The sequence below is a fragment of the Colossoma macropomum genome, unplaced genomic scaffold (assembly GCF_904425465.1).
Source record: "Colossoma macropomum unplaced genomic scaffold, Colossoma_macropomum, whole genome shotgun sequence".
In the NCBI taxonomy this organism is placed as follows: domain Eukaryota; kingdom Metazoa; phylum Chordata; class Actinopteri; order Characiformes; family Serrasalmidae; genus Colossoma; species Colossoma macropomum.
Genome location: NW_023494800.1, coordinates 30922838 through 30936738, shown reverse-complemented (window position 1 = coordinate 30936738; position 13901 = coordinate 30922838). Strand labels below are relative to the sequence as shown.

The following is a 13901-nucleotide window of genomic DNA, read 5'->3' as shown; positions in this document are numbered from 1 at the left end:
AAGACTTTGGACATCCCACCATCTACAGTACATAATATCATCAAAAGATTCAGAGAATCTGGAGAAATCCCTGTACGCAAGGGTTCAAGACCGATGGTCAATACTAGATACTGGATGATCTTCGGGCCTTCAGGCGGCACTGCACTGAAAACAGGCATGATTCTGTACTGGAAATCGCTGCAAGGGCTCAGGAACACTTCCAGAAATCATTGTCTGTGAACACAGTTTGCCATGCAATCCACAAATGCAAGTTAAAGCTGTATCATGCAAAGAAGAAGCCATATGTCAGCACGATCCAGAAACACTGCCATCTTCTCTGGGCCAAAGCTTATTTAAAATGGACTGAGGCAAAATGGAAAACTATTCTGTGGTCAGATGAGTCAAAATTTAAAATTCTTTTTGGAGACCACGGACGCCGTGTCCTGAGGACTCAAGAGGAGAGGGACCATCCAGCTTGTTATCAGCACACAGTTCAAAAACCTGTGTCTCTGATAGTATGGGGATGCATCAGTGCCTATGGCGTGGGCAGCTTACACATCTGGAAGGGCACTATCAATGCTGAACAGTATATAGAGGTTTTAGAACATATGCTCCCATCCAGACAGCGTCTCTTTCAGGGAAGGGATATTTCAGCAAGACAATGCCAAGCCACATAGTGCATCCATCACAACAGCATGGCTTCGCAGAAGAAGAGTCCAGGTGCTGAACTGGCCTGTCTGCAGTCCAGACCTTTCACCAATAGAAAACATTTGGTGCATCATGAAACAAAAAATCTGGCAAAGAAGACCCAGGACTGTTGAGCAGCTATAATCCTACATCAGCAAAAGTTTTTTGCTATTTTAAGAACGTTTTTCTTGCATTGTTGCACTATTTGCTCGTGCAGTCTTTCACAGTGTGGTGAAACCCTCCCCATCTTTACTTCTGAAAGACTCAGCTTCTCTGAGATGCTTTTTTTAAACACTATCATGTAACAATGACCTGTTGTCAATCAACCACCAGGTTTTTACACAACTTTACCAGCCTTTTGTCGCCCCCATCCCAACTTTTTTTGAACATATTATTGGCATCAAATTCAAAATGGGCAAATATTTTTCAAAAAACAATAAAATTTCTCACTTTCAACATTTGATACGTTGTCTTTGTACTATTTTCAATGAAATATAGGGTTCTACAGTTTTGGTGGTCTGTCAGTTGTTGCATCGTTGTTAGGAGTCTCATTTTCTCTTATCCTTTAATCTTTTTTTGAACCTGTTTTTGTTCCGCTTATTTTCCTCTGACTTTCCCCTTCCTTATGCAAAATGATTATCTTACATCAAATCATATATCTTACCATAGGATCTTATATCTAATCTCCTCAGAAATATTTCCTGAAAAACTAATAATTCAAGACACTTTAATAATTTGATCAAAGTAACGTAGGCCAATTGTTAAATATTCCATCAAGGGCCCCCCATACGTTTCATATACTGCCAAGCATATCGCATTATGTAGCAACATAATCCTGATGAGGTGTTTTGCCCATGTCCCCCAGTCCTACCCAAAACTCAAGGAGATTTTAAGTGGTACATACCAACATCGAGCCAAATACATGTGCTCCTTCACGAAGACGGATCCCGAGAGCAGTATGTACCAGCATGTGGAAATGTTATCCGGGCTGCAAGAGAGACGCATGACAGGCTGTTAACTTGAGTGATACTAAATGGCTAGTTGGCCAAATCTGTAATTGGCATTTGAAAAACACGCCGCTCTCACAGCCATGAAGTGCCCTCTTTTTTAAATGGATTTCTTCTTCTGAGCTTCAGGCTACACAGATATATGGAGGACCCTCATCACTTGCTGTGAAAGAGTGGAACCCTTTCAGTTTGTTCCTCTGAATAAGCACTCTCTAAAAGCATGAGCAGCTCTAATTAGAAATTGGTGCACGCCTTGGCTGAGAGAAAAAGCAATAAAATGGCTACTAATAGGGAGGGCACTTCTTGCTTTAACTAAATATATATTACTGGGTTTATGGGCGCCTGAGGTGCATGTAATTAACTGTGATTGTTGTTTTCTAAAGAATCCCAATCGTTTTCAGATGTTACTTTAAATACTTCTGATATTTGCAGAGCAGAGACCTCTTTTGAGTCTAATTTGTCCTGGCACAGTGTAGTCTCCTAGGTATCAACCAGGATGGCTTAGATCAAATACCTCTAGCAATTCCAGTTCAACAGGACCAATAAACCTACAGTGTGGTACTTTTGTTATTAATCATTTTGAATAATGAACAGAGTGCAGCAGGCCCTGAAGAGTATTAATCTCCTGCACTCGCTGGAAAACTCATACATTGTAGCACATTACTATTCTTGGACATTCATCAATTTCACTGCGCATGTGATTAATCTTTTGGCAATAGTGATAGAGTTTGTTATGACAAATCCAATAATGGAGGTCAGACTGCTGCAGTAAGCGCTTTAAGCGAGAGAGACGACGATGTGCAAAAGAGAGGCTGAGAGAAGAGTGCAGTTTCCTGGTTTACTTACTAGAACAGGACGTGGTTAGCTTCATAGCGCTCGTACCTGGCAGTCGTGCACATTGACCTGCAAGCACATCGACAAGGCTTCTGTAACTCAGGCAAAAGGCATGGGGTCAGTGACTGCGGCTTACTGAGGGTGGAATGGTGTAGCTTGACACTGCAACTTGGTCGGGCTTACTGAGAGAAGCATGAGAAAGCACAGGGTAGCTGCGAGCGTTTTCACTCGCTGCATGCAGCCACAGATTCTGAGAAGGGACTAAGAGAGCAACCTCGATTCACTTTGAAGCAAAAGACCTGATCAGGTGTTCATGAACGCTCTAATAACACCTGCTGCTGCTATAGAGAGGTACTGTGCAGCCAGCAATGTTTACAAATAAATCTGGCTCTCATTCTCTTCATCTACACAGGCTATCAAACATTTGGGGATATCTAATGCTTTTAATACAACAAATGTTTTCTTAGCCAGTTTGCAACAGTTACTGAACTAATTCAGTACTAATCAGCTTTATATAAAGGAAAACCATTGCACATTAGAGATGGCACAATACTACTTTTTCTTTTCCGATGCCTTGATCAATCCAATGTTTATTCTGTAAGATCTTTCTACTAAGCTTTAAAATGACCTATTTTAATTAGACATATTTCACTTTATATGAGCATCTAAAAGTAGGCTATCACGCTCTGACTACTCAAGCATTTTACTACCCCACAGGAAGAAGTACATAGCAAACAACATTGCAAGCAATCTCATCACACAATGTGAGCTATTTCAGGCTAAATTTATTACAGGACTGGATTATTTTTTTTTCCTGCTGATATTGGCCTCATACTAGGTGGGGTGATATGGCAAAAAATATAATACCAAACACTTCAAGTAATTTTCTTGATACATGTCACATCATTTACTTTTTCTGACATCTGAAATGTTGTAACAGGCTAAAAAAAGAACCAGGAGTGCCACATTTCAAAAAATACTATCAAAAACTATGAATACAGTGATTTTTATTAAACATTTTACATACAACACTGCGCTAAATCCAATTAAACAGGACTAATTATGTTCTCTTTACAATGAAGCATGCAGTCGGTCAGTGTTCTAGAAGTTCTGACAATATCCACAATATGCTCAGAAAAACAAGTGACATACTATGATCAAATTTATCACAATATCATTGATACACTGATACTGATACCTGTTATTTGATTGGTGCCATCTTTTTTCTTTTAACAACAGGCTGGGAAAGATAACTGTTCAGGTAAAACCTCTTCTTCAAACCAAACAAAACAGACTACAAAGCACTGTTACATAACACAACTGAAAAGTGACAGTGAGAAAATTCATGTTTCAAATAAAGGCAGTGCCTCTAGCCGTCTAATAGGCATGTATATGTTGCACTGGTGGCACAAAAAGCAAGATGCTTTAAAAAAAGAGGATCGGCATTAGACAGATATTTACATTAGTGACGCACCAAAATGAAAATTCTTGACCAAAACTGAAACTAAGGACATGTTGGGCCAAAAACCAAAACCAAAAAAAATAATAACAAATAAAAATAAACTACATAAAATACACTTTACAGTATGTGGGCTACAGTATGTGCAAATCCAGCATTCTTGACAAAACAGAACAGTTGGCCATCTGAAGCAATTTATAGTATTGATCTTTAGTTCTACTTTGCACTGGTGTTTGTGAAATCTTCCATTACAGAAACTGTGGCTGCAGATGCCATCGTCATTCTAACACGTTTTCACTACTGATCCGCTGCTGCTGAAACTGTTTGAATACATCTGTGCTGACCAGCACAGATGAGTGAAAGGAACAATATTTTGATCATTACAATTAAAATATATGACTTTACAAATTAATTTTGATACTTCATTGTAGGCCAAAGGTAGACAATATGATATTTTATCATAATTTTGTCATTGTTTTTTTGAGCATATTATGGATATCACAACTTCATGAACTGACCAACTGAATTCATTGCAAAGAACATAATAAGCACTGTTTAATCTTGTTTAGTGCAGTACAGTATGTGAAATGTTGAATAAAAATCATTACACCCAGTGTTTTTCATGGCTGTTTTTAAATTAACTGTGTCTATGTGTCAAAATATCATGACACATATCGTGTCTCGGAAAACGCTTTTAAGTATTGTGCTATGATATTTTTACCATATTGCCTAACCCTAAGTAGGCCTATTTAATCTTTTGGATGTTGAAATTATTCCGCTGAAAATAGTCACAAATAATGCATTCAATTATTGCCCAAAAATTTTCAGTGACTGTAGATTTGACTGAAATTACAAACTGATTTCCAGTTTCCACATTTTTGAAATGTTTATGTATCAGCATCAGCAGACAAGTATCAGATATTGGCATCAGCTCCCAATTCCCATATTGTGCATCCCTACATGATGCTACACTATAAGTCCAAAAGTTTTTAGACACATGCTCATCCAGGGTTTCTACTGAAATCAAGGGTATTCAAGGGACCTCGTTCTCTCGCTCTTCTGGGAAGGCTTTAAACTAGATGTTGGAATGTTGCTGTGAGGATTTGATTGCATTCAGCCACAAGAGCATTAGTGAGGTCAGGTACTGATGTTGGATGATTGTTTCTGGATTACAGAAGCTACTCCAGCTCTCCCCAAAGGTATTGGATGGTGCTCCATCACTCCAGAGAACGCAGTAGAAGAGCTATCTGGATACTTTTTCGACATACACCGATCAGGCATAACATTATGATCATGTTTCTACGCTCACTGTTCATTTTATCAGCTCCACTTACTATAGGACCCTCACAGAGAAAGTACTATTTGGGTGGTGGATCATTCTCAGCACTGCAGTAACACTGATGTGGTGGTGGTGTGTTAGTGTGTCTTGTGCTGGTACGAGTGGATCAGCAGTGACACTGAGGTGTTTAAAGCTCCAGCAGCACAGCGCAACACACACTAGTACACCACCACCATCAGTGTTACAGCAGTGCTGAGAATGATCCACCACCCAAATAGTACCTGCTCTGTCCTGACCACTGAAGAACAGGGTAAAAGGGGGCTAACAAAGTATGCAGAGAAACAGATAGACTACAGTCTGTAACTGTAGAACTACAAAGTGCACCTATATAGTAAGTGGAGCTGATAAAATGGACAATGAGTGTAGAAACAAGGAGGTGGTCATAATTTTATGCCTGATCAGTGTATATTGTATTTCATGTGATTGTACATCATAGAACTGTCAAATAATTCTGGTCCAAAACCAGAAAAATGTACAGAAAGACCAGAGTACTTCCTCTATGTAGCTACAGCATTCAATAAATTGAATAAATAAACCTCTTCAGTCCAAAGTAAAGATACTTCAACAATATATAGTTATTAACAGACTGTATTTTGCACTGTACTATTGCCCAGTCAATTCAAGCCCAGTGAATCAATTCATTCACACAAATTAATACAATGATCCTGTTATTGTTGGCAAGTTCTGGCTGTCATGAGTCTCACAACAACATCTTATGTGAAAAGACAGTACTGAGAATTTTAAATCATCTCACCTGAGTTGATGCTCCCTGAGGTGAGACAGGACATCCATGTGGTAGAGGTGACAGTAAATGTTATTCAGGTCCTGCACAAAGAACAGAAAGAGGACAGGAGCATTGTGGGTAGGTCAGTGTGGTTCATCATTCAACGGCACATGAGATCATCAGTGAAATGCTTTGTGAAACAAAACAAACACTGTAGATTTGGATTACAGGATTAGTGTCTAATACACGTTCTAATGCGATTAAACACGGTGCTAAGCATACAGGGAAATGCACACAGTCAAACGATGTGAAGGACTAGTCTCGGAAAATCCTGCCCATTCTATAATGGGACCTGTGAAAAGGCTACAACAGCCACTAAGAAGAACATGCTGTTCACCAAGTATGTACTAAACATTTTTAATTCAAGTGACATCATCGTAGCAGACGCACAAAACCTGCTTTAAAATAGCATCCGTCAAGGCCAGCTGTTCAAACATTAAGTGCAGATTGCCTGAAGAATGCATGAGTAGAAAAAATACATAGGACCATATGGTGGGGTAGCACAGAGGGCCTATTGAGCCTACGGGCAAGCAGCATTAACAGGTGGACAGCAAGTATGACTTCCTTTAGGCATTAACACACACACACACACACACACACACACACACACACACACACACACACACATCGGATCTTAGGCCTAACTCCTCTTTAGTCATGCAAGGCTGGCAAATTTGAGCTACATATTAACAATCCCTGCACTGAGTTTGAACAACTCCTCTATGTGCTCGAAAACAATATATAACCAACACTCAGAAGGGGGCCTATTTTAGAAAAAGGTCTCCAAGAGACCTTAAACCCAAAGGAGTAAACGAAACCACCCACTGAGCGGAAGCTGTCAGGCTGCACTAAAAGGGCATAAAGTCACTGAGAACGGTTTGCCCCTGTACCGTTGCCGTTGCTGTCTTGTATATACACTATATGTCCAAAAGTATCCAGACACCTCTTCTAATTAGTGAATTCAGCCACTCCTACTGCTGACACAGGAGTTAAGTAGCTCACACACAAGTTGTATAATCTTTATAAAAAAGCATTGCCAATAGAATGGGACACTCTAGAGCAGCCACGCATGAACGTGAGGTCACCATGCCCAATGCAACGTGTTAAACGTATAAAGCGTTGGGCCATGGAGCAGCAGAACTGAGTTCACTGGAGCGATGGATCACCATCCAATACCTTCGGGATGAGCTGGAGCAGCTTCTGTAATCCAGTAGTAATTAACCAACATCAGTACCTAACCTCATCAATGCTCTTGTCGCTGAATGCAATCAAATCCTCACAGCAACGTTCCAACATCTAGTTTAAAGCCTTCTCAGAAGAGTAGAAGCTGTTATTGCAAGAAAGTGAAGTCTCTTGAACACCCCTGACTTCAGAAGAAACACTGGATGAGCATGTGTCTGAAACATTTGAACATAAAGTGTAAATACGGCATTTTTCTGTAAAATTTACAGCAACGAAGTTTAACATTTTGGAAAAAAAACGTAACAGCTTCTGTTACTCATACACCACAAAACCTACCGATTTCCCTCAGCTATTTCTGAATAATTAAACATGTATCCAGTGCATTCATCTCAAAACTACGCCCACAGCCTTACACCAATTTTTTTAACCCTTGTTGCTTTGTCCTTGCCTTTTGTGAAAGAATGTTCATACTTTAATCTCAAAGTTATAATGCTGAAAGTTACATATTTTTATTTGTAAAGTAGACAAACAACATTTAAAACAGACTTTTTCTTTGCATTTAAAATACTGATTCTCAGACCTACGCGTATTAATACTACTTTTAAACTCAAAATACTGCCATATTACACCACACCAATTTTTTCTCACAACCCACATACTCAATCTCTTCTCTATATTCAGGCTTCAAGAAATGGACAAAATACTAGTATTGCTATTAAACATACATACATATTGTGATTGCGATACCCCTTGCAATGGTGAATCAGTAAAGTGACATTGCTACAGTCAGTGTAAATCAGAACGTATTCTGGAATGCGTTTCTAAGTGAAATGCTGAGGGTCTCTGAGCTAGCGGAGTTTTTTCACTCAATAATAAGTGGAGGTGAGACAAGATATCACTAGTTCATATTATCTTTCTCTGTCTGCTAACACACTATGTAGTCATCAAAAATGACCATGTTTTAGAGGTGGACAAAAGTTGTTAAACTTTGATTAAATATCATGGAAAAACTGGAATTTTATCATTAAAACAAGATTGGCCTGCATTATTTTGACCCAAGATATTTTGCTGGATTTTATAAATACCTTGACTCATCAAAACATCCACAGAAACACTCTGGAACAGGAGCGTAAAAAATGCGCTTGATTAGGGGGCTAATTGCATATCTGCATATCGTCAATGTGCAAAGAAAAACATGTATCTACAAAATAGTATCTTTACAGTTACTCTAACAGAGGCTGAGCTCAATGATTCTTGCTTTGATAGTGTTGTAAAGCATGAGAAAGTAAGGTATATTTTACAGCATTCTTGTCCAAAAAGTATTATTCCAAAAAAGGAGTATGCTTTATATTGTGATAAATTCCTGGGGATACAACAACACCCTTAACTCAACACTTTGCAGCAAATTTTAAACTAAAATACAATATGTTGAGGACTGTACTGCTGTTGAAAGGGAGGGGTGGGGGGACTTTATCAGTACAGACACAGTAGCTTGCGTTATGGTGCCAAGCCGAAGCCCCGGTGGGCCGCTGCTGCGGGGCGACAGTCTGGAAGAGCTGACTCGGGAGGAGACCCCCTCCCTGTCTGCAGTCAATGGGCTCTTCCCGAGGGCTTTAGTCAATAGGCAGAGCATCCTCTCGCTGGGACCCTGCTGCATAGGGGGTTATTGACGTATGCAGTAAAAACAGTTATTGGGTCAACAGTATGGCCTCTTTCAGTCAGAAAGTATGGCATGCCCCAAAATCCACCTTCATTTCCCAGCATCAACCAGCATGCCACAATTCCATACTCTACTACTCTATATTTAACTACATACTTTGGCTAAAAATCTAACATGCACAGTCCTCCCTTTACCCCAAATGTAGCTCATCAGCCGAGACATGTTCTTAAGTTTGCTTCTTTATTTCTGCACTGGAGCTATGAGGCTAATGCCTCCTAACAGTAACAATAGCTACTTGGATGAAGATAGCGTTTTTGAGGGCAATGCAGAAGATCTGATAATCTTGATACATGCACTGTCCACTTTATCAGGTCCACTTACAATATAGAAGCACTCTGCAAGTTCTACAATTACAGACTGTAGTCCATCTGTTTCTCTGCATAGTCTGTTAGCTCCCTTTCCCCCTGTTCTCCAAGAGTCAGACCCCTCAAAGGACCACCACAGAGCAGCTATTATTTGGGTGGTGAATCATTCTAAGAACCGCAGTGACACTGATGCAATGGTGGAGTGATAGTCTGTGCTGCGCTGGTATGAGTGCATCAGACAGAGCAGTCCTGCTGGAGTTGAATGATCCACCACCCAAATAGTATCTGCTCTGTGACAGTGCTGTGGGGGTCCGGACCACTGAAGAACAGGGTGAAAGGGGGCTTACCAATTATGTAGAGGACCAGATGAACTGCAGTCTGTAACTCTAGAACTACAAAGTGCACCTATACAGGAAGTGGAGCTGATGAAATGGATAAAGAGTGCAAAAACATAGAGGTGTACGGTAAAGTAGTGGCCAGCTGGTTACAGTGCACTGTTTGAGAGTAGAAATCATATTCAGAAAACACAATTCAGCAGCTTCTAGGAACCTAGACCTTCAAAGTACATCATCAGAAGAGGGTTTCCTAGTCTGGCCAGACTGTGCCTTTAACAACCCAATGCAGTTTGAGGCATGTATGTGATTATTCGGACATTCTGTTTGCACAATGCTAATCTGTGTGGCATAAGATATATCAGCTTTGCAGCGCCAGTGCAAAACTAAAGAAGCGAACTTCAGTTACCAAACCTGTCTTGACTAATTGACTATATTTAAGGGGAAAAACTGTACCTTAAGGATGCACAATAGTATTGGAATTATATCAGTATCAGTAGATATTTGTTTTTTTTTTAAATATTGAGATCAGGCAGATGTTCAGATTCTACCAACATTTCAAACCAATATTTGATACTATATTATAGAGCTGGGCGATTTGGCCAAAAATGTTATCACGATAAACAAAATTCATGCCGTTCGATATTGATACATATCGCGATAAATGTCAAATCATTTTTTCTTTCAAGTTTGAAGGCTGATTTTTGGTCCTGGGGGGTTAATTGCTGTTTTAAACTATCCTTTATGGTCAGAACACGACAAACACTCACCAAACAGTGGAACATTTCACAGATCTGTCATGGGAAAGTGGGAGAGAGTGTCTGGTGAGCTGTTTTTACAAGCTGGAAAAGCATGGCTATTTTTGTAATAATTATAATTTAAGAAAGAAAACATCACAGTATTCAGACACCAGAAGCGACGACTGGATTTCTCTATACTATCGTAGTAGTTTAAGGGCACCGCAAAATATCAACACCAGACAAACAGACTCCTCCTTTTAGGAACGTTTAAACTGAAAGCGGTGCTTTTGTGTCGTGTTTGATCTACAGTATCATCAATTTGCCATGCTGTGTGAGTGACGGAGCGCAGCTTCAAGTTAGCCAGCTGCTAAAAAAACAGCTAGCCTGGAAAGATAGCGCTCTCCCGCTCTCCAATGCCTCACAGCTTCCTCAGTTTACTTTCGTTTAAATCAGGGCTGTAATTTACATGAACCACTTCTTTCTTTAATTTTCTTTCTTGGGAATGCACTCATACTTAAATATGACTGTCCGAGAGCTGTAACAGTGCTGTAGCTGTGAGGATCAGACGTGATTTAACGCTGCTAACGCTCTTAGGATGTTAGGAAAGAGGTGAGTTCGCTGCAGGACAGTATAGTTACACCACTGACCTCGTCACTCACACTCGGTCACAGGAGAACAGATCGCCGGTCGCCCCACTCAAACAGGGAATGTATAACTCCGCGTTTCAGCCGTTGCTAAAGACCCATCTTACTCGTGGCCCCCTCCCTCTCTAATCATGTAGAAAAACTCGGAAGTGCGCCCTCTCCTGGCAACAGCGCAGTAGTGTCACTTTCCTTGCAGTAGAAAACGCCACCAAGGCTTTCGCTAGAAAGTGGAAGTGTGAGAGTGGTGTATTATATCGAACATTTATCGAACATCTCGTATCGCTCTATCGAGGAAGTTTATCGCGATAATTATAGTTATCGTTTTATTGCCCAGCCTTACTATATTATTGTACTGGGCTACTGTGCTAATATATATGCATTTTCCTCATTTTACTGAATTGTTAACCCTACAGAAATAAATGCTATATTCCTCTGTGATTATAGTCTAAGTAGATTTAGTCCCAGTTTACATTTTATAGACGTCTATACACCACTATTAGTAGATATACACATGAAATAAACTGGATATCAGTATCAGCTCACAACTCCCATATCAGTGCATCCCTAATGTCAAGGAATAGAATACTACTGTACATGTACAATAGGGATGCACCAACTTGGGAAGTGTGGGGTGATGTCGATGCCAATAGCTAACAATTTTAGCATACGTATTTGTCAATGCTGATACATAAACATTTATAAAAAGTAGAAATTGGGACACAATCCACCTGGATTTTCATTATAGACAAACATAACACTTCTTTCTATAGGGTTACCCATGCATTAAGATGAATAAAATGCAGACATTTCAGCAAAGTAGCTTAGCATTTCTGCTTTTCAGGAGTACAATAAATATATTATCAAATATTAAATGAAGCTAAACATCTGTCTGATCCTAATACATATTTTTTTAACCAACTGATACATTCCGATATCATCGTGCATTCCTAGTGTTTCTTTTTTCCTGATGCTTTAAGAAAACTAGAGCATGCTAGATGGCAACATCACCTGAGCAACATGAATTATAAGTGACTACTGTCATCATATCTTCATCTGTATAATGCTGATTTTGCATTTAAGACCTAAACATCGAGCCAGACTTTCCTTTTAAGCCTGTGTGTGTGTGACGTTAATACATAAAGACATGGTCTGAAAAATGCCTCTTGCATTTCAATTAATATTTCAGGTTTTACAAGGTGCTCGCAGCAGCGCATGGACACCCTATTTTAGTGTTTTTTTCCGTCCTGACTCACTAACACTACTTATTTAAATTTTTAACAAAATAATCTGGCGACACTTTATTTGTATATCCCCCTAAAGATGCTGTGTACATGCTTGTACATTTAATGTACATTTAACAAAATACTTATTAATTCATCTCAACTTTTTCTAACCTCAAACCCTAATCCTAACCTTAACCTCAACTCAAAGCCCAAACTTAAGCCAAACCCTGGTCCAAATCCTAACCCTAAGCCTAACGCAGTTGAAAATCACCTGATAGTTTGTTAATAATGTGAACATCTGTAGATAATCTATCGGGGCTTTCCAACTGACGCGGGACCAAAAATCTTACACAGTACAGCTTTAAGCTGAAAGTCAAGACAGGTCTTATGCACAACTACATTATGCGTGCATTTTTTAGCCTTGATCCTGCCTTGTATAGAGGTGACTGGGTCACATATTTGAAGCATTTCTTGTTCAAATCACCTACAGCAATCCTCCAACTCATTAAGTAGGCCTAACAGAAAATCAGAGTAATTTGCCTAGACAAGTCCCGTCTCATAGTCAAAGTTATGAAGCCAAGAGCAAAGTTATGAAGCCAAGAGCCTTCCTTTTCTCTTTGAATAAATGAAAGTAAAATCCACTGCATCTAAAACACTCATGGTATCTCAATATTAAGGACAGGTACAGTACTGCTGCCACCTTCTGGCACAAATTCCACTCCAAGGCCACAATGCAGAAGGAAAACAGCTCATTCTCCAACCCACTATCTTCCTTTGAATCGTCCTACTGCAGTTTGACCTCTTCTTGCAAAGTTCAAAGTGCTGCATTGACATGTACTGCACAAGATTTTTACAGAGTGGACATTGTCCACAGTACAACAAAACAGCCATTCAGGTCTTAGGATGGCTAAACAAATGGCTTTGGAGGAGTATCAAAAAAGTTTCAGCATAAACACTAGAGAGTATTTCAACTGCTTTCAGTTTTTTCCACATATATAAAAATCTTTATACTTTCAAATATTATACAGAAGGTGGCTTGGACGTAAGCCTAACATTGTGCAAGGAGGATGAAGCTAAAGCAGAATAGGTTCCAGGCCTAAAATAGAACAGCTGGAGTGCCAACATATTTCATCTTACTCAATCCACCACCTGATTGGAACACGGGGTCTTCACTAAGCAATTTCAGCAACATCTCATCTCATCACGGCACAGACGCATCTCACATCACTGCAATGGAAATCAGAGGAGGCTGCATTTGCAAACAAAATCCTAAGTAGGTACTATTCCAAGACAATCAGTGACCAACCATGTGAAAGGTTTTCAGTATTATCATGGAATTGTTAAAACATACTGAAAACATTTTTAAAAAAGCACTAATACAAACTGATCATGGACGCCTCGATCCAGATTTTTGCCTTTCAGTTCGATCCCAGTCCTTTACTACAGATTATCAGCCAATAGAATTCAATACAATATTTCGGTGCTGTCATGCAAAAACCTAGTTTCTCTATTTTTCTCTATGTATCACAGCAACTCACTGCCTCGAGTTGCTTATTGCTTTTATTAAACAGCTGCCAACATAAAATATTTTAAAATACACAATGTTTTAGAAGTATTTACGTTATTATTAATAATAAATTAACATAAACAAGTATTCCGCCAAGAA

The 13901-nt window shown here is 39.4% G+C and overlaps 1 protein-coding gene across 1 annotated transcript in view; it reads right to left on the bottom strand.

The window, feature by feature from the left end:
- LOC118819951 (rap guanine nucleotide exchange factor 6-like) overlaps window positions 1-13901 on the bottom strand; it is a 118959-nt gene that overhangs the window by 95474 nt on the left and 9584 nt on the right. Inside the window, 3 exon segments of the mRNA XM_036587984.1 lie at window positions 1571-1654; window positions 2520-2576; window positions 6060-6130. Coding sequence (XP_036443877.1) covers window positions 1571-1654; window positions 2520-2576; window positions 6060-6130 — 212 coding nt within the window.